The following is a 24,416-nucleotide window of genomic DNA, read 5'->3' as shown; positions in this document are numbered from 1 at the left end:
TAAATATTATATAATATCATATTATCATTTTTGATCCATCCTGACATTATTTTTCCTTTATACTTGGCACTTAAAGATGTCTGACATAAAACTGCATCGTGCTGTTTCTTGTTTGTTCCCAGAAATTTTTTTTGTTAAAAACAAAAGGTTATTGGTTGTAGCTTGTGCTATGCCTTCAAGAGCAGTCAGATGTGTTCACTTATTGAAAATATGAATGACACAGCCCACATATGGCTTCCAAAAATATCCTAAACGACAATTATTACACAGTGATCACACAAAAAAGGACTTAAAAATGAGACGTACCAGCTGCAGCCAGGCATTTGTGATCAACACTTGGTTCTTTTCATCCTGGAGGGGAACAAAAGGAGACGGAGAGAATAATCAGCAGTGAGTTGACATGGGTGCAGGCAGATAGTAAATGACAATATTCTACAGGGCAAGAGTAAAATAAAAAATAAAGAAATTATTCACTTCTGCTAAACATAAGGCACAATAATGAGACAGAACGGCAATGAAGTCAAACAGCAACTCATATGACTCTGAGCTGCCGGCTAACTGAATGACAACGATGCACTCTTTCAGCATTCTCTTATTTTTCTTCCAATGCCATGTCAAAGAAGTAATATATATCAACATTTTAAACAGAATAATAAAGAAACAGGGGGCAAGCAACAATTTCCATTGACAATAGACAGGGTGAGTGCACAGAAAGGATGAGGCTTACAGCATACAGCCATTTCTATCCATACTGAGAAAGTATAAATACAGAGAGGCTCCTAAAGTCCAACTCATGGTCAAATGTTCAGATGGAGAAAAACGGAGAGGATGGCTGTTGATTCTTTTATGATTCTAGAAGTAGTGAGATGAGAGTGAGAGCAATAAATGTTCAGAGAAAACTGATTTCAGAGATACTTCAACAAAACAAGTCATAGTAGAAATAGTAGTAGTAGTACTGGATAAAGAGACACAGGAACAATGCAGGGGGGAAAAAACTGAGATGCGAATGAACTAGAGTCTGTTTTGTGAAATCCTACATGACAGCAGCACATTTTGCCCCTGTGTTATGCACTGATACATTGGGTTCATGTTTTATCACTGCCTTGCATCTGAAACACTTGCAAGCTGCTTGTAGGTAACTGGATGATCTTGTACTGTGTTTCTTCATTGAATAGCTCCTTTTTTTTAACATCCATGGACTCATTGAAGTGACTTATCACATTATCTTCTACCCATGACTGAAGCTGGAATAATACAGTTATTTCAACCCTTTCAAAACTTTTCCTTTAAAGTTACTGAGATAAAATCATGAAATCAATTTACTGTACTCTCTATTTTTCTCTATTTGTCAGAACTAAGCTTCTGAACAGTTTTCTGTCTTATCAGACTCTTTCACACTGTTACTTTCATTTTTCTCCCTCTGGATGTTCAGGATTTCTTATTTTGTGAAACAGTCCAAGTGGTGAAGTATGGTTAGATATGACCTTACCGGTCACCTAAGATGTTTTTAGGACTATCTTTAAACATTAGTTGGGAAACCACTGAAATATTTGCTTGCAATGATTCTTGATTTTCATTGAGATGTTAAGAAAAACCTTCCTTAAGATGTATACAGTAGCTCATAAACCTTCTTGATTCTATATTTTACTTCTAAATAGATTTGAAATACTAAATGAATCACTGTCACATATATCCCCTCTGTTGAATATTACTTGCCTAATAGTATAATCTAAAAACAGTAGTCAAACAATAAATAGTACTTTGATAATAAATGTTTAGTTTCTGTTAAATTGTTTTAGAGAGGCGTTGACATATTCTTCACAATAATTTTGGAGGATGTTTGAGGGTATTTTAAATCCTTTATTTAAGTAAAACTGTCCTTTTCACTGATCCTATTCACAACTTTTGTGTACAGACTTTAGTTGCAGGCAAGTAGAGCAAGGTTTCTGGTTTGGTGACCTCAGGATCTCCTCTCTCCAGGATTAAAATATAACAAAAACAAGTCTGAGGCCATGGTTCTCAGCCAGAAAAGGGTAATGCACCTAGAAGGATGAGTTGTTACCCCAAGCAGAGAGGGGAGTGGGAGACTGACAGACTGATTGTTGTAGTGTCAGCATTGATGTGGCTGCTGTACAGATCTGTTTGCTGTGAGGAGTGACTTGAGCGTGAAAGGAAAGCTGTCAGCTTACCAGGCAATCTATGTTCCTACTCTCACCTATGGCCATGAGTTTCCTCTGGGCTCAGCCTATGAGATTGGTTGAGGAGCTCAGCCAGAAAGGGGTCATAGTAGAGCAGCTACTTCTCAGTATCCAAAGGATCCAGCTAAAGTGGTTCAGGGATCTGACTAGGATGCCTACTGGGCACCTACTTGGTGAAGTGTTTCAGGCATATCCTAACAGAGAGAGACCCCAGAGCAAACACAGGACGTGCTGAAAATTATACCTGCCACTTGGCTCTCCAAAATCTAACTCAAAATTTAAAAGTTACTGCCACTGCACTTAATATTGGCAGCCATGATTTTCCATTTTCAATAAAAAGGCACAATAAATGCATTAACAAAGCATTTTCAGATGTTCATTTACACTAGAACTATAGTAAACTAAAGTAAATATACCATATAAAATAGGCAACTGACAAAGAAGAGAATAATTTCTTTATGTTTACCAATATAAATCAATTAAAACATATTTTGCATATAAAGAATCCTAAACACATTTGTTCTGCCTCAGCACTATCTCTGATCTGGGTTAAGCCAGAAATTCTCCTGAACATCACAGGAAACCGAAGCTAGCCAGAGGGGGAAACGTTCTTAAAAAGTGTACTGACCCATGGCCCTTTAATCTAGCTAGTGTGAGGTTCTGATTGGTTTTCCAGGTTTTCCACCTGGGATACTGCTATGACACAATACACAACATTGAATCCCCATGCTTTCTGAATGACAACATAGTACAGCCAGTGATATAAACCCATTTCCACATGGACACATGAACTCTAAACAGTGTCAAGAGAATTAGGTCAGGACATTGCACCTTCTTGCATGCAGTGCTTAATAGGAGTTAGTCTGCTTCAGATGCTGCCCATTACTGGAAGTGCTCTATTTGATTTAGACCTGTGTAGAGCCTGCAAGGAGCAAGTAAATGCTTGCAGTAAATTCACCAGATTTACCTATTCTCATATGCAGTACAATCAAATATTACACAGACTTTCTACTAAGGGGCTAATGGCAAAACTGTCTAATATCTGATGTGATACGGTTGGACACTTGCTTTTTCACATGCAGCTACATGCCATAATATCTTAACAAGCTCAGGGCACCAGTGCAGTCGTGAAAATGCACTTACATGGGAATTCATGAGAAGAGATTTTAACAAAAACTATTACTAAACCTAAGTCATACGCAAAAAACAGGAAGTCACATTTGAAGTTTATAGAAAGAGGTATCTCTGTTTAGTTATAGTAAAAGTAACGGCCCAAGTTATAATGTGTAGGATACTGGTCTTGACCAAATAAAATTCTGTAGACTATACTTCCCTATCTCTGCATGCTTTTTTCAGTCTTTCACTAAAAAGAGGATTTTTTTTACACAGGTATATAATGGAAATTCTGAACATACTTCGATACATAGATACACACACTCAGGATTGTGGTCACCTCAATTTAAAAAAATCATTGTAACTAAATGAGATTTTTTTTTACAGTTACCAGTTTTTATTATTCTAAATTTTAAATGTAGCAGCACACACCATACAACATCGAATTTCATTAACATTCTCTGTCATGATTATCAGGATGTATAATCAACTGCCACAGTTTTCCAAAGGTTTAACTTTGTGTCATCAGCGACAAGCCAAGCAAAGCACTGCTTTTACTTCTCTTTGTAGTGAAAATCGATTCTCACAGTTTACACCCCCCGTCCCCCTATCCCTCCGCCTCCTCAATTCCTCCCTAACGCCCCCCAAACTACAATCTTATCTCCACCTGTCCTTTCTAATCTCTGCGTCTTTTAAACAGGCTTCCTTCTCCACAGTTGAAATGGAACAGCCTTCTATTGTATACATTACAAAGAAACGTTTTATGTCCCTCTGGTGTGCAACCTAATGTACAGTTTTGGAGACCTGGCTTTACTTTAAGGTTGCTGTGATTTTGTTCTATTTTGTGGCTGACCTCTCTTTTTTGGTGTTTTGTGGGATTTCATTGAGCTGCAATGGACAGTATCAGCTCTGTGACACCCACTATAAACACTCTAATCTTTTCATAAATCTGCTGTGATTGGTTTTTGCAGGCTGTGCATGATGGACACTTGCATTTAATAACAGCTCTTTATCTGTATTTCACTGCAAGCGATCCAGCATTCAAGGCTGAAAAATTTAATACACATATGAAATAGTGCTTTGTTTGAAATCTTCATGTGCATTTTTCCCCAGAAACAGGATTTCATCTGTGGAATTCATTCAGTTATATCCCCAGCTTGGAACAATAGGATCACTTCCTACCTCTTTTTCTTCCAATCCAGATGAAAGGATCAGTATTTCAAAGATAGAGAATCACCAAACAGTGAAGACAACAAATTCTAAAATCTGAAATAAATAATATCTTCTTAGAAAACTCTATTGTGCTTCATGTACTTGCATTGACTTTATATTTCCCATCAGTTTCTTTGAATAATAGAGCTTCATCAGGACAAAGAATAGTGAAAATTCTTTCTTGTATATACAGGTCAATGGATACGGTCATGCTTCTGCTGCAATGCATCAGTTTATCTGAAAGAGGAGCATCTCTCTGCAGATACTTTATATCTCAGGGTTGATTGAATCAAACATGAACAGAAGCGAAGAAGTGCCTGCTCTTGTGCAAAGAAACATCTGTTACAAGCATTTTTTCTGACTATTTTAATCTTTCTTAAGAGTCAAGAATCTTCCTCCAGAGTTGTTAAGTAATACTATTATCCCAAAGCAAATAGACTCCCATCTTACTTTGAATGTAGTACGAGCATACTTGGCAGTTGAAGAAGCATCCAAAATGGTTTACTTAAGCATTTATGACTAGTATTAATATTTTTTTAAATTATCACCTCAGCAAATTCTCATTGTGTGAAAGTATGTTTTTATAACAAAAACTTGTTGGGAATGTGTCTTTAATGAAGTGTTTTTGGCAAAACTCCTGCAGATGAGTTTTTAACAGTGGAATTGGCCATGGTACATCAAAATTGTGACTGTTATATTTTATCACTGAATCGTCTTCATTGAGGCAATACTATGATTGTGCAAATTTAATGTTGATAGCTGGGTTAGAGCTCATTATTCATTTGATTTCATATTTAAATTTATAATAATGTCATAGTACATGTTTTTTAAATTTATTTTATTTATTTTTTAATGTAAAGCCCTAATCAGTTAAGAACGCAACACCTATAGTATTCAAGTAAATGTGTGGTAAAGTAAAATTGCAAATATTTATTTGTCATTCATAGTTGTTCACTCAGAGGTAAAAGAGAAATTCAAAAGAATGAAAGGGTATATATGTGTTGTCCTCAATTAAATATACTTCGTTACATATCTGCAATGAACCTTACTGGTTTCCTGATGAGGTGCATGAGACACATGGTGGCACTTTATACTATATGGTTACCAGTGTCCATCAGTCTGTGTATGGCATTATTCATGGCAGTGGACCCAGTGGGCATCAACCTGCCCTATTTCCATGGTTAGAGAGTTACCCAGGAGCAGATGGAGGAATCAAAGGCCATATTACACACACATTGCAATTATACACAGATACATATACACAGACACAATAAGGTTTACATTATTTACAGATGCCCAGTAAGCATTAATTCATCTGGTTTTGCCAGCTTATTCATTATTTATGAAGCCATCTAACAGCACAACAATACATGAAAAAAACAACACACAAACACACACAGATACACATACATGCACACTATACATATTTTATATAACATAAACTACAATAACTATAAAATTGTTTCACTGACGAAAAGAAATTTGTAGTCATGTAACTATGTGACGAGTTCTTCAGAAATTCCATGTGGAAGCTGCTTGGTTCTGATTCTTTATATGGAAGCTCAAGATCTAAAATGCATTAAAATGTTTTTAGTGTGCGCTGTTTGAGACTTCATATTAACAATAGAATTAGAATAGGAGTCTAGTGTATGAGGCTTACTGTACCACCATGTAGTTATCATGAGGAAACCTCATGTCTTGTCACTGGGCTGACTCTGGGATGTGACAGGGTGTCGGCTTGGCTTTTTTGGTTGAGTGCCCTGGCTGTGTGGTGGGGCCAGAAGGGAGGAGGTTTGTGTGTTTTTGTGCAAGGGTAGGTGTATGAGAAGGGGAACAGGAGGAAACACTTGATTGAGCGCAGAGCAAACACTGAAGGAGCAAAATATGAGATGTGACAGAAAATCTACTCAAACCACAGAAGTGTCAATTTAAGAGCTATGGGTTTAACATGAAAAAGAGTGAAGAATGTCAGAGAAAGGGAGGATTGTGCCCTATTGAGCTAAATGGTGTGTGTATGGGTGTGTGTGCGTGTTTGTGGGTATAAAATGTAGGACACAAAGATAAGAATGGATGCTTTAAGTCAAGCTTTTCTCTCAGGGTACCACTTCAAATGGTATCCATAAAATGAAGAAGACAAACACAGATATTGTATTGTGCAGAAAGTGTTTAAAGGAGTGGCTACCAGCAACCAGCTAATGTTAGGTGGCCAATTAAGTATTCAGGCTGGCAAATGTTGTCTGGGATCGAAATATGCAGTCAAAAATAACTAAATCTGTCTGTTGAGCACTCTAGTTATTTTTTCCATATGCCTTAGCTTGTTGACTAGTTAGGAAAACATGATGACATTGTTAATCAGCTCTAATTTAATATAATGATGCTTTGGGGTAATAAGTGTTTGAGGTGACAAAACAATTTTAAAAATTGTCAAGTAATGATATATTCTTAGGCTGAGTCACCATTATGAAACCTTCTAACCTCTGTTTTAGAGGTTATTTCTCCTATTTCTGGTGACAAATATAAGCAGCAAGTTAGCATAGCATAGAAGAGTAGAGTTCTGTAAAGAGAAAATAGTTGAAGAAGAAATTAAAATATCTTACAATATTTGATCTTTGTTGTTGTTTTTCTTTTCAGTAATAACAAACTGAAAACTGGCAGGAATCAGTGTTTGACACTGTAGATAACTTTTACTTTGAAAACCTTCTACAAGAATATCTATAGAGGCACACTATAGTGCCTTTGGTTAGGATATGGTTAACATGTTCACCATGTCAATCTTTAATTTTTCCCCCTTGACTGGGTTTGACACTGGTGGAATAATAGTTTTAAGTTCAACTTCAGAGTTTTAAAGAAGTATAAAAGATGCATAAAGAAAGATGCAATACCTTCAATATAAAAAAGCCTAAAAAACATGCATCAAGTTTCACAAAGTAAGACAGCATTATAAGCCCAAAAAACATATGACGCTGGGCAAGGGAGGTATGGAAAGAAAGTGACAAATAGATGAGAAAATGTGGGAAAATAGTGTTTTTTATTTAATCAAGGAGTGCTATTGCTTCATTTTCAAGTGTAAGTTGGAAAAGATTCACATAATCAATCTTTTGGGATAAATATTTAGCACATGTGCACCAACCTGCATGCAGACTATTGCTATCACCAATGTTTTTTTCCCCCATTCTTTTATTTTTCATTATTTGGACTGGGATTAATGAAGTATTCTGATTCTAATAAGAGATAAGAACCATTATTAGAAGTCCAACACCTTTTTGTAATCCTGTTATTAGGGTAGGCAATAAACCTCGAGCTTGTTTTCAGTAAAAGTAATCATCCTCTCAGACTGGACTAACAGTAGTGGCCTCTATGTGCAACTGGCTGCGAGATGAGTGTTAGTTGCAGGCAGTGTGCTGCTGTACAACTTGTCTTAAAAAAAACCCTCATCCTCTGTGTTGATCTCCAAAACTAATTCCACACACATCTTTCAACTGTCTTCAGACATTCTCTGCACTTCACAAAACACATACAGACTCACCACATCAATAATCTGTAGCAAAGTGAGGCCGAGTTCGACCACAATGGGTGCAGAGTCGTTTTGGACTGGTCTCTCAAGTCGATTGTAGTTTACCATCAGATCACGATACAGCTTTCTCTGGTACACTCCACCATGACAAACTGCAGGGAATAAATTGAGAATTATAATCAAAATGAAGCAAGATAGTCACTCACTTTCTAACCTGTACTGATTTGCCCTATGGTGAGAGAGGAAAACGAACTAACAAAGAAAACCATAGGACCAATGGTGGAAGGAACTGATCAATTTATATTCTGCTGTGCACATCCTTTTTCTTTTTTTTAACAAAGACCCACTCAATCCAGTAGCTTTGTAAAACAATCAACCAGTTACTCCACCCATATTAAATCTAATCAGCACTGTTATTGCAGTTATAACCAACATTGTTCATGCAGTGTCAAATCCTGCAATAAATACTGATTAAGTCGCACTGTGGTGAATGTGATGAGCACATTAAATCATTGAACTTTAATTGTGTTGACCGTGTGTCCCTTTTTTCTCTCCTGTATTCATTATGCCTCATCAAGAGGTTTACACTGAACAATTACAAGTATTACAGCAAAGTCCCTCAAGCAAAAGCAAGCCCAGGCAGTCACAAGGGTATAGCACATCCACAATGCTAAAATTCTTTTTTATCAGTGCTGCTGTCATAATTTGAAATATAATTACTCTGAGTGACGGTCAAAGCAGTGACTTTAACCGTATTGCTGTTAAGACCCTTTCACAGCAGGCAGGGTAAGGAGAGTGATGATGGATGGGTCAAATCGATGGAGTTGTCATGTCACACAACTGTTGAGTCCACATTTCGAACAGTTTTTGTGTTCAAGTGTGACTCTGGTGGTTGCACAGCCCTAAGTGTGTATCTGTTAGTCTAACCAGACAAAAGTCTGGTTTTTACAGTCAAAGCTTAAACTGAAGTAAACCTGTGTTGAACATTATTATATGCTTGTTATAATTTTTAATCTGAATCTCACAGTTCAGCTGTATTATTTAGAATATGTGAATATTTTGTGCTATAATTTCTTGCAGTGTTGCTTTTGAAAAAGACAGCAACTGATATAAATATAGAACAAGGGGGAATTTACACAATCAAGGCTCTGGTAAAACGAATGGAAGAGAGCCATAACTTTAGGTTCAGTGAACACCAAGACATAAAAATCTGATGAATAATCTGTAATAATATTTGGTGACTTTGGATTATGTCACAATGACATAAAGTATACAGAGTACCAATATGATTACTGTTTTGGTCTCCTACCATAGCATTTGAATAAATGCCATGCAAGTACACATTATGGATAAAACATACAATGAAAATCCTGACTATGTTCTTCCTATGGTAACATGTAGAAATGTGTGCGCAACACAGGTGTGAACATCAAGTGTATACTTTCTTCTCCAGAACAACAACACTGGCTTATGTTTCCAATTTCAGCTATTTTAAAGCCTCTGATTGGCTCTTTTGAGTTATTGGTGGAAGAATATATGGACTTCATATATTTTATTTTCAGATTCCTGGGTTGCATATCTCTCACAGTCTCTCTGCATTGAGTTCCCCAAAACCTTGAGCAGCAGCTTCTCTCATTAAAGGATGACATTAGATAATTTTCTAAACTTCTCTACTTCAGTGTCATTTTCAGTCACAACTGAAAAGGTCTCAGTCTGCATCTCCCCAGTGATCCATGTCCAAATTAGATGTTGTCTTAGCATATTCCAGCAATTACCAAGTGACAGCCAAGACGTGAGTGCACCGACAATGACTGAGTGAATGACTAATTAGCTAATGAGGCAAAAATAAACAAAGGCATCTAGCTGTGCATTTGTGAGTGAGGGTATTGGCGAGTGATGGGTCACTCCTAAATCTTGGGGTGACAGGAAATCTGCATAATGACTGAAAGTGGCAGCCAGCAAAAGTGTTGAGAGTCAGTAAAATGAAGTGAGCCAAGAAAAAAACAAGCTGAACAGTAAAGAGACCTGTCAAAGAGCCACTACAAATAATATACATGTCTAAATGGGTGTCAACATGGCAATTAATGAAATCTGTCTTGCTATAAACCTTCACAATTAGACAGAAATATTACTGCACAATTAATCATGCATATGTGTTTGTGGTAAATACTTGCAATGTGTTATTGTACAGCATACTTAAGAAAGCAGACTTCAGAAAAATAATGAAATGGTAATAGCTGCATGCCATCTACAAATTTAGAACATTTAGGACTGTTGCTTCTCCTTCAAGGAATGGGCATCCTGCAAACATGATATCTGCAGAATAAATGGCAGCAGCAATAAATCTTGTTCTCAGTGCCTGCTGGTCTGCCCTTTATCACCAATTCTGTTCATAATATTTATGGACAGAATTTCTAGGCACAGCTGAGGGTGGAGAGTTTGGTAGAGCTGCTACTCCTCCACATCAAAAGGAGCCATTTAAGGTGGTTTGACCATCGGACCAGGATGCCTCCCAGGCACCTTCTAGGTGATGTGTTTCAGTCATGTAATAGAGATCTAATCTCTCCAGAACACACTAGAGATTACTAGGCTGACTGGTTGACTAAAATACAAATAATGCTCACTTTAAGTTATGAAATGCCTCTTTGTTGTCCTTTTTCTTCAAATACACGACTGCACAAACAGTAAAAACTATAGTAAGATCTTAGAAATGCTTGATGTTGTACATAGTGTTAATTATTGTAATCTAGTACTGTTTACACTCTTTCTAGTGTTGCTGCAGCATGCAAATCTCATTAAAGCCTTATGTTCATTCTTAATATAGGGAGAATTAAAAGGCAGTAGTTTTCAAGGAGTGTAAAACGTCTATGTTGTATATTAACCTCCCTGAACTACTACAAAGCTTTAGCTGAAGATTCAAAAAAGTCATGTTGTTGATTTTTCTCTGTGGTAACTTCATACTTCTTTAAATATGTTGTTTTTTATATCTTTACAGAATTACATTTTTGTATTTGATGTTTACTTTTATTATCACGATAAATCCAAAAATACAGTCCAAAAAAGTCAAAAACACATTGGTAAGAATATTAACTTAAAATAATAAATATTTTAGGTTAGTTTTGCTTTTAAAAGCAAAAGGGAGGGAAATAATTTCTTATGCTCTGTGGGTGGTCCTATCCTCAATTTTTTTTTTTTTTACACAAATAGCTACATCCTCAAAATATTCATCTTACCCTCAGAGCCTGCCACTGACATACAGGATTCTGCCCCAGTTTTCCATCGTCAAATCATACTTCCATCACCCAGATTGCAACTGTAGCTCTTTTTCGGTTTTAATGAATTAATTCTGAACTCAATGATATAGATGCACAGGACATACCAGTACAGTGTAGTTAACTGCAATGGAAAGATTTTGTTTCTTTTTTATTGCCTGGATTCTATTGCAATAGACAGAAAGGCAATTTTGTTTATGTGGTTCATCCTTGAAGTTGTATGCTGCCTTTAAAATACTACACATACTGGTATCTGTACTGTTGTCATTCTTCCTGACAGAGAAAACAAATCATAATCTCTCAGTGACACACAAACCTGATGCATGTTGGACATTAATAATTTTCATGTACTTAAAATTAGGCTTAAAGTAACACAGCCGTCAGTAAAACTGGTCTTCCTTGGGGTGCTTCTATTATTTTCATTTGTTCCTTTAATTTCTAGCAATCATGCATTTATTTTTCACAATACTACATATTGCATCCATAAGGTGGAAATCCAGCAATTAAGTACAGCATGTCATTTCCTAAAGTTTGCCCCAAAATCTATTTCTATTATTGTGTCCAAAATCTTACAGTTGTAATTGCCATAACTGAACTGAAAACCATATATTCTTGGCTCCTTAAATGACACTAAAAACTTTGTTTTACAAGCGGAAAATATATTGGGGGAAAAAAATGAAACTATACTTCCTGAAGCAAATTCTTATCTGGGTTTCCCATCTTACTGTACACCATATTGCTTTTGCCAGCCAAAGGGAAACCCTAACAGCTTTTGGCTTCCAGCAATAAAAGGGACACTTGAGGACAGCAGGCCAAAGACGGGCTTGAGTAAAGGAGAGTCAATCTTTAATGCCTGCAAAAGCTAGGTTGGTTTACACAGAGTAGTAAAATGTGAATTTCACAGGACAATGAATAAAAGACCATCGTACCACTTTAAGTGTGACCGTCAGCGAGATTGCAATGAAAACAATCTGTTGTCAGTGTTTACAACAACCGACAGGGAAAATTGAACCTTGTTTAAAAAGCTGATAGCTGGTGGAATAAAGGGCCTCATACAACTATCAGTGGTCCTTCTTGTGAGGTACGATCTCTGCCCAGAAAATTGTCACTCGCATTTTGAGCCCTGACTTCTAAAAATTGTGCTCCCAAACTGCATTTCCACATTATCAGACATTACATTTGCTTTTGGCATTGTACAAATAGGTTTGTATTCAATATATCTTTGTTCTTTCTTCTGTCAGTTCTTGTCAGGCGACCAGTCACATATTAAATAGGGTGTTACTTGTCACTTCTGTGTAACCCAGAAAATAGACAATTAAATGTGGTTACTTTGTGAAAGTGAAAGAGTTTTCCTGCATATTTCTAACCAAACAGTAAGTAAATACAAAAACTAAGCAGTGAGTAAAAAAGTTTTTTTTCCCTTTGAGTGGAATTTGTGGACCTTTAGAATTAATTCTGTTGTATTGATATTACACTTCCCTGCTAATGTATCTGAGCACTTACTTTATTGGGTCAGTGTTGCCTCACAACAAGAAGGTCTTGGGTTCAAATCCACAGGCTGACTAGGACCTTTCTGTATGGACTTTGTATCTGTTCCTGTGCAACTTCCTCCAACAGTCCAAAGACATGTTTGGAGTTAATTGGTGATTCTGAATTGGCTGGAGATGCAAGGGTGAATATTTTCTGTTTTACTGTGTTAGCTACCTGATGAGGGTGTACCCTGCCTCTCGTACTTAACCATGAACTGGGTCAGTAGAAAATTTATGCACGGATTTTATTATTTCCCAGAAGCATATTTTTGGTATAACTAAATATCTTCATATCTAGCATATAACACATATGTAGATCAAACACAAACAGCTTTTCCTTTTTGGATGTTTTATTTAATTTTACTTCAGTGTTGATGGTAGAAATTCACATTAATATTGTGCATTTTGCTGTGTGTGTTATTATAGTTTTCCTCTTAAATACTCCTACAGAGTTAGGATCACAACTGCAAACATATGAAGGAATTTACATGAAAGCAGATACCATTCAACTAAAGAACAGATATCATGACAATACCACACCACAAAGACAAATTAAATATTGATTAGCCTTGGCGAGTCTGAACATCGAGGAAGGCTGGCCAAGTTTAAAATCGAATCACATTAAAGCAGCTGGTTTGCAAACATCTGCAAAAGATCAATACATATCCAGAATCTGAAAAGCAAGAAAGACAGCCCAACTGTGTCCATTTCAACTTAGTTTCCTTGAGAATATCATATGAAGTCACTTTGCTGGGAAGTGGAAATATGTTTTTAAGGAGGTTTTGCCATTGCTCTAGTCAATACAAAAACACAATTTAATAATTCCAAAAACAAGTTATCTCACACTTCTTGGAAGTTTAGTATTTGCTCTTTTCTTGTAAGCAACATTGATTTGCGCATTGAATCTGCATTATTTATTATAAGAAATGTTCTTTAAAGCTGCATCAATTTATTTCTAGCTATTAGGTGATGGTGTAACAATCTGTAAATAAAACAGACAAACTTTCAAAATAAAGCTATTAAGGGATTTAAATGTTAACATCCAAGACCAGCACTTTTCATTCAGCGTGGTGTGTGACCACCAACAGTTTACTTTCTATTCTGATCCCCAGCAAGTGGGAAATGTCTCATGACCTGCTAACTATTCCACTATGGTCAGCATCTAGCTACCAGTCTTTTTTATCTATCTAACAGTGCTAATCAACCTAGAAACAAGTTTGCTGATGATGCTATATCCTGTAGATATACTAGACCTGAAGTAGTAGTTTTTTGACCTTTTCAATAGTTTTTTATTTATATCTTATGTATGTTTATTATAATGTACAGCACTTTGTGTAAGCTGTGGTTGTTTTAAAGTGTTTCATAAATAAAGATGGTATGGTATGGTATGGTATGGTATGGTATGGCAGTAGCCAATGTTGGGTAGCAAAACCCAACTCAAAAAGGAAAGTTGTGGGCTAAAGAATAAACTGCAAATTGCAAAATTAACAAGTAGAGCCAACTAACTGAAAGCATCCCCTACACTTGAGTAATGTTTAATTATTAACAAAAACATAATTGCTACTGCAGCTTCAGACAAATACTCAGTTTTTAGGGGCCATGTACATTTGTCTGAGTCACTCTGAACACAGACCCATGAGTCATTCCAGTTTTGTTTTCAGTCTTAATCATTTATATCTAACTATTCAAAGAGAAATTGTCCTTTGAACTGTTTTTTCATCATGGCTGACTCTGTATCAGCTGCATACACCTAAATGTTGTTGCTCAAACACAACAACAAAAATGGCTACACATTCAGGGTGTATACATAATTTTTTCAGAGTAATAAGCAATCATGCTACACTGTCTCATTAGCAGCTTAAATTTTATGGCAAGTCCACTGCAAATAATCATGTTCAGTGAGCTATGAAAGGACTAGATCCAGGCCATATTTTACAGACTATACTGAGAGTAACTACTGTATGATCTGAAAGGACTGTGTGACTCAATGTTGCTGGTAGAAATGCACATTATTAAGAAAAGAAAACAACTCAGTGATGCTCATTTATTGGTGAATCAGTGCCAGCATCAATGAATAAGCATCTTTTCATTTCAGGACAGCTTAAATCCCTCTTCAAAAGGTGTCTTATGAATTATGACCAATGCTTTGTGCAGCATTGTAGGGCTCAGAAGACAAATCTCTTAATTCATTGAGTAATGAAAAGGGTTTGATGCACTACACTCGAGACATTTTCCTTGAAGATTCACAGACTCATCTTGTGAACAACATTTAACTTCACACTTGTCTCTTAGAAACTGCTCTTGAACATTCTGCAGAAAATACCCCTCCTCCAGCCATTTTATTATACAGAACGCGTGTTTACCTGCTTTTGTAATAGCAATATAGACTTCTTAGAGCTGCAAGCAACCTGTTGGGAGAAGCTGAGAGGACACATAAGCACACAGCACCCTCTTTACTTGAACTCCTACCATGTTGGGAAATTAATCTTGGACCAATTAAAAACAAAAACACACGTGAAGAAATAAAGAAATTACTCTTTGAAACTGGCTGTTCAACACCCCCTCCACCTCCCCACCCTCTCAGTAGCAGCAAAACAAAAAAGACTACTGCACAAAGACAGAATATAACGAGGGATTCAGACATAGACATTTAACCTCGTCTGAGGGTTCTCTTGCTCAGTTCCACTGTAGTCACGCATTTAACAATCCTTTAACTGCAGATTACACTGAAGGGATGAATGGCCCCATGAAATTCGTGCATCACCGCCGGGACGCCCTCCTTATTGTGGGCCAGCTGTCGCCACTCTGTTAAAGAAGGTTCACTCACTATCGTGTACGCACAGACACATGCAGCCACTGAGCCATGCGCTGCAAGCATGGAAATCCAGTAATACAGCACTTTTAACCGTGGCAATCTTTAGGGGTTCACTCTTTGCGCATATAATAATATACCGCAAATATATAGCCACACGACTGACATTACCCCGCTGACTTAACATTATAATCAAGCATTTTTTTTTATACAAAAGTGTCTACAGTACGTACAACTCGTGTGCATGGCTTTTTTTTAACACACTGGATACAGATCTCATGACCAATAAACATCCGAACTAATCCGAAGTCTGTCTTAAAAGCAGCTCTCATTTTTCTGAAAAACATGTTTGAAGATGTCACGAAAATCACAGAAATATATCAGAAACGTGTCAACCTGCATTTCTCCTCTCTCTGTCTTTTTGGGCATCTTTTCACGCACGCATACAGAATACAGACTGAAGGCTCCAGTGACCCACCTTGACAGCAGAATGTTGCCCACAGGTAAACTCCAACCAGTACAAAACCAGTGCGTTTCCGAGGCTCCATGGCCGCGGCGGAGCACAACTCTTTCTGTAGCCGCTGGAGATGTCAAACTTTGAGGGAGTGCAGCTTTGTCAGACTGCTGGTGCTGCTCTCTCTCGCTCTGTTTCTCTCTCACTCTCTCTCTCTTTCCCCTTGTCGGATGCTGGAGGAGACGCGCGGGTACGCACGCACACACCCAACGTGTCTTTTTGCGTTTGGGTCTGTTCAAAAGTCACATCGAATTCAGCTCTCTTGCACTCTTTCTGCTGCACTCACGCGTATTTTTATATCAAATGTCTCGAGCCTGACCTCCGCGCGTTTCCGGTCGAATGTGCGTGCGGTGATGATGACAGCCACCTGTCTGCTAGCTGCTGCTGCGCAATACTTCGTCAAGGTTTGTCCCCTCCAGTCATTTCAGGCTCATCCTCATCTTCTTTATGGATGATGACTAAGGAACCGATGAACGCATAATCTCAACATGCACACATTTCCAGCAGAGGACAGCACGCCCCCACCCAACTTTTAAAAAAACTTTTTACACACTTTTTATTTTATTTTTAATTGATTGACTAAGCGGCTCAGCGTGATTTCACACCCAGTGTAATAAGAGATCTCCTCCTGTAGGCCATAGGGATCTAAAACAACTGAGAAACAAATAAACAAGTATAAAAAACAGCACATATTGAGCAGAGAGCCAAATCTTCTCCTTTTGTCACACTTCCTACAGCTCCTCCTTATTTCTTCTCGAAACGCTCCTTTGCCAGGAACCTGCCACTGAGAAAGTAATACTTTTAGATTGCACCTATGTTGCTGCTTTTTTTTTTTTTTATTACTGTGCGTATTTCATGGAAGGGGCAAACTTGAATATTCTAATATAATGGTGAGATTCTTGCTAATATAGTTCTTTACTGTGTAATACTTTTGTTTATAGAGTGTTACCAAATAAATGCCAAATAAACAGCTTTAAATGCTTTAAGCTTTAAGTGTAATATTTATCTTTCTAGCTATGTAGCAATCTCTCAATGTGATTCAGTCTATATATCTGTACCCATAAAGTTCTACTGAGCTCCAAATGGCCATGTCTACACCATTGTCACAGGTCTCAAATTGTCTCTCATAGCACAAGTAGGTGCAAGGTCATATTAACATGGCGTTCTACATCACAATACAACACATGTCTGAGGGACCCCTTTGAAGTAATCTGTGAAATGACAAAAAGAAGACAGTGAAATTTGAGTTGGAAATAAAGGTAATGAGAGGCAGCCTAAAGTTGACTTTGAGCTTTGATGCATTAAAAATAATAAGACTACAAACTTGTGTACATGAATGAAAACCCAGAAACCTTTTGAAAATTGAATTTCACAGTAAAACAGACATTTTTACATGGCACAGATCATGTGGAATCATGTGGCTTTTGTTCCCTTATGACTTACTCTGTATATTCTTTGAAATCATTACCGACAATTTCAGACTTGTTAGCATTGTTTGAAGGTACAATGAATGATGCCATCTGAGGGTTAGGTTTTAGACTGCAACCACCTGAAAATCATCTTAGACTTGTACTCCAAGCTTTGAGGAGGATCTTTGGTCACTAAAACCACCATAAACCACCCTCTGTAGAGTAATTCTTGATGTATGTTCTAGGCTACTGTACTCGTGCAAAATCATGGACTCCATGAAGAAGGACAGGGACCAAAAAATTTATTCCATTCTTTTTTCCAGGTTATTACACATCAATTACAGCATATTTTTGGATGATTCTAGTCTGTAGATCCTGTTAACTCCTCCACACATGGAGCCATGCTGAGTCTTTAAGACCTTCTTTAAAAAGGTGTCTCAGCACCTACCAAAAGTTACTTGGCTTCCATTGTTCACTGTTCATTTGGATTTCGTTCTAGTAAGTGTCAGTGTTAGGTCTCTCAATTGTACCTTCTTCCACATTACTCTTTTTTTAGATTGGAAAAATAAGGTTCTCCCTGTTTTACCAATCAATGTTAATTTAAAAATAATAATGATAATTTTGGTGTTAGTCACTGACGAACATTTTATACCAAGAACATCATCCATGCAATATGTTGCTATATTGAGTTATGAGCATGTCTTTGCAGCAGTGGTGCAGATGATGAATTAGGTTAGATGAACACAGTTTCATTTTAGCATGCACCACTGGTTATGTCTTTAATCAGCATGGCAGCTGTCCAGTGAGGTAAGTCTGGTGCATGTGGCCAATTGTTAAAGCATATTCCATCACATAATTACTTCTAACAAGACATTTGCCTGAGCTTCAGTGTGGTGCTGTCAGTAGGGAGAATAACATCTTCAGGGCACACAGGCAGCACACCTTGCATGCCACGACTGTTGTGGTGGGTTGCATGTGCATGCACTTTGTGTTGTAGCTTGCGTGCAGCATCGCCACCCTGTATAGAGACCTTTCAAGTTGTTGTTTAGTTTGGTGTGATGCACATATGATTGGTTTCCACATGAATTAGCTTAGTCATTTATGCCACCCCTGCGTTCACTATATTATGGTTCTTTCTTTCCTATTCTTTTCTTCTTAGTCACCCTTTCACCCACCCTCATGTCCTCCAGTTTTTTCATTCTTTTTCCCTCTGCTAATCTTCTATTCCCACTCAATTCCTCTTTAAGCGTGATGTTGTCTTTTTTTCCTAAACAAACTGCAGTCTCTTTCTTCTTCCTCTCTGCTTCCGCTTGTCTCTGTTTTGTACTCTTGAAGCACTGAATGTGAACATCAGATACAGTGATATCCTCAGACCATTACGAGAGAGCCTGCAGCATTTCTCTTGGTCTCACTATCTACCACACTCTCTCACTGGATTGTCTTATCCACAGTGTAAAAAAATTCCCTTCTTCCCATGCCTCCCCATCTTCTCTTTCTGTCTCCCTCAGGCTTCAATCTGGACACAGTTCTGTGCATATGTGATGAGTGCCATCAACTCAAATTAAACACAGGTCCTTTTGGCTGAGCCTGGAGGGTTTGTTACTGGTACTCTGCTCCTGTTTGTGTGCTATTCTGTTTCTTTAAAATGCATTGCACTGTAAATAATCAGGTTGCACCGCAGACACAACACATACTGAATACAGTCCTGTATGTGTCTTATAGCTTTAGCAGCTAAAAGTCTGGATATTTACCTCAAAGGCTGGTTCACCGAGTTTATTTATACAACTGTTCCGTAACAAAATCAACATATTGGCTTAAAAAGTACCAGTGGTCCCAATGTTGTTTTCTCAGTTTTTTAAATTGCATCTTAATAAACAAAAAAATCATTTCCATCCAGGATTAGAAAAATGTTTTGTTATATCTTATGTACCCGGTAAAAAATGTCATAATTACTTCTTAAAGTGACATTTTGGCCTCTTTCAAGTTTAATAGACATTAAATAATAGATACAGCAAACATGTGAGCAAATACTTGTTTATACTTAGCAGGTCTGGAAAAACATTAATTTGCAGTTCCTGTATTCATTCTCCTTCTCACTCTGTTTTGTTCTTCACTAACTCCCAAGGGAAACATCCTATTTGTTGCCCAGAGTGGAAGAGATTAGGTTTTTGAGTTTTTTTTCCTTCTTTGTTACAGTTGCAAATGTTGTTTAGAAAGGGCAAATTCACATGTAGAAGAAACTCTAATTACAGCTAACCTAACTGCTCCTTGGCGACAAAAAATGAACTGAAAGTTGCTGAAATACTCTACAAAGGACATGTGATAATATCTTGTTGAGTTATCTTTACATCACTTTTCACTAAATACTTTTAGAAATTAAATATATTGATTTCTGTATAAATGACTTTCACATACAGACAATAGCTTTTATGAATGCAGCATTTTAGCATGACCTTTTCCATATCTAGAACTGATTTATTTAACAGTGAGTAAATGTACCTCTGTGTCATGGTCTACTCCTTGTCATGTCTCTGTGTCTGTCTCCATGTTCTTCTCCCTCTCTCTCATCCTTTATCTTCCCCAGTCTGTTGTGTGTTTCCATGTTTGTATACCCCTGTCTTGGTGTCAAGCCTGTGTGTCCTTGTCTGACTCTTGGTGTGCATGCTACTTCCTGTTTTATTTTGGCAGTGCTTTGTGTCATGTGCATTGTGTTCAGCTTCGCTTCCCCTGTCTCCTTATGCCTGATTTGTTCTCCCTGTGTTTCCATGTGTCTTCACTTAAATCACCCTCATGTGTATATATTGTGTCAGTTACTCCATATATCCATGTGTCCAGTTCTTAGTGTTTTGTTTAGTTAGTAAAGTCTAGACTCTTTTTGCCTTTTATATTCTTTTTGGTTTTTCTCCCAGCCTAAATAAATGGCTTGCTTTTTTTGTTAAGTCCACTCCTGTCTCTATGCTTCTGCTTTTGAGCCCTCTATCCAACACGATCAGCGCACACAGATCATGACACCTCTGTGTGAAGGTCCATAACTAATAGCAACCTATTCACCTTCTCACAGCTAACCCCTCTTGAAAAACCTACCTCGTTGCCATCATTTTTCTATAAATTTTTTCACTTTCATATTTCTGTGAGCAAAAAACAGCAAATGCTCTTCACTCAGACTGTCAGTTTTCATGACAGAAGACATGAAAGGTAAAGGTCATGTTGAAATAGGTCTGTGTTTTCTTTGAAAGGAAGGATCACACCTTTAAATGAAGAGGCTGAGGAGTGCAGTAGAGTATGTTTTGCAGTCCTTACAAGCTTTTCGTAGTGCTGTAAGTGCTACTGACAGTTGTGTCGTGAATTCACAAGGCTTGTGTACACACACATACGCACACACACGCACAAACACAGTAGATGTGATGAAAATATAAGCTCAGCAAGTGGATGGATGAACAGGTCTTTTCCAACACTTTCACCCACAGTGCCAGGGCAACAACCCTGTAATTTCTCAGTGATGTACAACCTGGAATTGTTCCATTAAGAATGGTTGTGTGACTGACCTTGTAGAGAACCTTGTGTGTTTCTGCCTTTTCATTCAGATAAGCTGCAGTTCCCAGTGGTGATAACAGATATAAAGCTGAAAATTGAGTCTTTCTATATGCCAGGAAATTCCCTAGAGTGCCTCTATGATCACCTTTTCAATCTTTTCTTGTTCATTCCTACTGGAATTGTATGTCGGTGTCACAGAAAATAAACTATGCATATCCCAAGTCAGTACTAAGCAGAAAAGAAACCATGAATGTTTCTCAACGAGAGCTTTAATCGTGTATTTCTAAACCCGTCTCACAGTAAAGCAGTGCCTATTGCCTTGAAATGAAATGAAAATACCTGACACATAAAGGTAGGTAAAGCTGAATTTTACTTGTACAGTGTCTGGCTTAGCAATGAATGTTCACTCAGATGGAACGAACTGAGTCCAAATCCTTATGAATATAAAATACTGCATGACAACTTTAGTGAGTCCAAGTGACTTGTGTCCACGAATGTATGTCCATCATTTGTAATTTATCCAACACAGCTGACAAAAGTGAGACTTGTTTTTCATTTCATTCATTCTCACATTTCCCTCTTTGGCGATTTTCACCGTAGCTTATTGATTTGTGTCTGATCACTTTCACCTGTGCAAAATCTGTGCTATAGAGTCTTGCCTGTCCTCTTGTCAACTGTCAGATCATTAGTTTGTTAAACACTGCCTGATAAACATTAATGAGTTAATTCTGCCACTAAGATGAATCTGTTCCTTGCTTTCTGCTACATGTTTAAAGCAACTTTTGGCTGTTTCCTTTGTTACAAGGGGTCATCACGATGGGTAGCTTTGCATATTTGATTGGGCAATTTTTTTATGCCAGATGCCCTTACTGATGCAACCCTCAAGGGATTTGTGTCTCCTCCTGGGATCAAATGAGAGATTTTTGACTTTTTTTTAATCAACTACACTTTTTGTCATATGAGCTGTTCACCATTTGTATAAATAACTTATCAAAATGCTCATAATCAGCTGGGTTTTTCTGTCTTATTCAACTTGTGTCTTTTGGTATTAGTATAGCCCAGGGGTCGGCCGCATGCGGCTCTTTAGTCCTTATACTGCGGCTCCGCGTGGTTTGGGCAAATAAATTAGAAGTATTTAGCTGAAGTGTATTTTATTTATGTTAGTTCTTTTTAACTCGTAGTTCTAAATTGGAAGATTATTGTGATATTGAAATATAAAAATAAAATTATATTCTATTATTTTTTCATTGCTCAAAATAAGAGTCACACTCGCAGAAGCCGGTATACCCGCCGAAACGCCGTGCATTTATCGAGACTTTCAACCCCAGGTAGGCCAATTATGGATCTTCGGATCCACATTATGTCAGCAGCTGTTCTCCACCGTGAACTATGTTAAAGACAAACACCGCTCACGCCTGACAGATGACAGCTTACAGTCCTGTGTAAACTGACTTCGTATAGCCCCAATTTGCGGACTCTGTGCGCAGAGGTTCAGGAGCAGAAGTCCCATTGTAAACAAATCACGGCAGACCCGACGATGTTTCCATGAACACGCTGTTCAGCATCTCTTTATTGAGCACTTTTCACACACGGTTGCTGTACGCATACAGCCAGCTGTAGCTTTTCAGCTCACAGCCCGACAACACAACAGCACAGATAGCGCAGACGTAAAGGCGGCGAGGCGTGATTGCGGGTGTCGCTCAGGTGAGTCCGCCTCCCCTGCAGCGGCACTGCAGACCACGCCCCGCCGCACGCATTAACCAGGTAAAATACATATTTAGGCAGAATTTTGCAAATATCTATTTTTCATTTTTCAGCAGCATAGTGCTTTTTTCCAATTAGTTTTTAAGAGTCAGGTCAAGGCTCCAACAGCCCAAAGACGATATAAGGGAGGCGGCTGATAACAGTTTTTGTTTGCTACATGGATCATTTTAGTTCAGGTTGGTGTCTTTCCTTTTGTTATATTTCTTTAAGAGTTCAAAATGTGTTAATTACATAAATATAATTTAATTTTCTCTGTAGCACTTCATGGATTTCATAAGCAGCACACCTTAGTTGTTCACACAAAGCATAAAGATAAAAAACAATATATACAGTGTTATCTTCATTTTAGATGTCAAAAAGTATTTGCGGCTCCCAGTGTTTTCTTTTGCGTGGAAACCGGGTCCAAATGGCTCTTTGGGTGTAAAAGGTTGCAGACCCCTGGTATAGCCAATGTCCTTAATATTAGCTATACTGACAAAGATACAGATTCAGAGCTCTCTCTAAACACAGAAGTTTGCCCCTCAAACTTTCCGTTTGTGAGGGGCAGCCAATCACAAGATAGTTGGCTGAGAGTGAGGTTTTCCCTAAAGCGAGACAAGCTCAAATGCTCTTTTCAGTTATCTTTTGTTCACATAATTTGTCTAAATTATAACAACACAAGCAGTGTCATGGGTAGAGAAAGCCTGGGATTAAAGTGCTCAAGTCCCACACCATTGTTTTTATTTTTGCATGATTCACTGTTGATAATAATCCTTTATACCACAAGATTGGCCACCTTTCTCATTGGCTTTAAGATTGGCTGTCCCTTGCAAATAGGAAATTTAAACAAGTGGTTGGAGATGCCATGCTAACAGCCAGAGCTATATGCTTAAAATGAGCATGTTAACGTTATCTGCTTTTGATGATATCATGCAGATCCAGAAGTACAGAAAATAAGGAAAGACAAAGGTATATTTTAAAGTGCTTTTGTGGGTTTCATTTTTTTAAACACAAATAACTGACGCCACCTCTCATACAGTTTAGTTGTCTTGAATTATTAATTTCCCAGCAGCTCTAAAGAAAGCAAGTACATGAAATATGTTTTTGGCTGGAAAGAAGAGCTCTGTTCAAAATATTTTGGGTGTCTGACATACGGTCAAAGATTTTTCTCCATTGAAAGAGCTGAAAGCTTGTTTATTTGTATGCAATCCTGAGGGGCTTGCACCCTCCTCTGTCACAGTCTATCTGTGTCACACGCACACACACACACACCTGTCTTCCTGAGTCAGATCTGTAGCTCTGAATAATGGAAGAGTGGGCTGAGGTCAGACTGTTCAAGTGCAGGGGAAAGAGGGGAGACTCTTGCTTAAGCATCCCAGCCATATTTAATAAGTCAGAGAACAAACTCATCTTCCAAAAACTAGGCCAAATCACACAACAATACGATATCGCCTTAGACTGCCACTTGTAACATCTGGGTGACTAAAAATTTAAGAAAGTTACCACCATTATAAAGTTACAGTTCGTGGTTCAAATACACGAGTCAGCTGGGAGAACAAGTATGAG

General features: G+C 37.7%; 1 protein-coding gene across 1 annotated transcript in view; it reads right to left on the bottom strand.

The window, feature by feature from the left end:
- Positions 1 to 16,571, bottom strand: part of LOC100699483 (neuronal acetylcholine receptor subunit alpha-7) — a 38,683-nt gene extending 22,112 nt beyond the window's left edge. The window contains exons 1-3 of the mRNA XM_005470018.3: positions 16,129 to 16,571; positions 8,050 to 8,189; positions 307 to 351 (exon numbers count right to left, since the gene is read on the bottom strand). Coding sequence (XP_005470075.1) covers positions 307 to 351; positions 8,050 to 8,189; positions 16,129 to 16,198 — 255 coding nt within the window. The 5' untranslated portion in view covers positions 16,199 to 16,571. The remainder of the gene's footprint in view (positions 1 to 306; positions 352 to 8,049; positions 8,190 to 16,128) is intronic.
- Positions 16,572 to 24,416: the final 7,845 nt, after the last annotated feature.

Source organism: Oreochromis niloticus, linkage group LG6, assembly GCF_001858045.2.
Source record: "Oreochromis niloticus isolate F11D_XX linkage group LG6, O_niloticus_UMD_NMBU, whole genome shotgun sequence".
In the NCBI taxonomy this organism is placed as follows: domain Eukaryota; kingdom Metazoa; phylum Chordata; class Actinopteri; order Cichliformes; family Cichlidae; genus Oreochromis; species Oreochromis niloticus.
The sequence above is the reverse complement of the archived record's forward strand: the minus strand, read 5'-3'. Positions and strand labels throughout refer to the sequence as shown.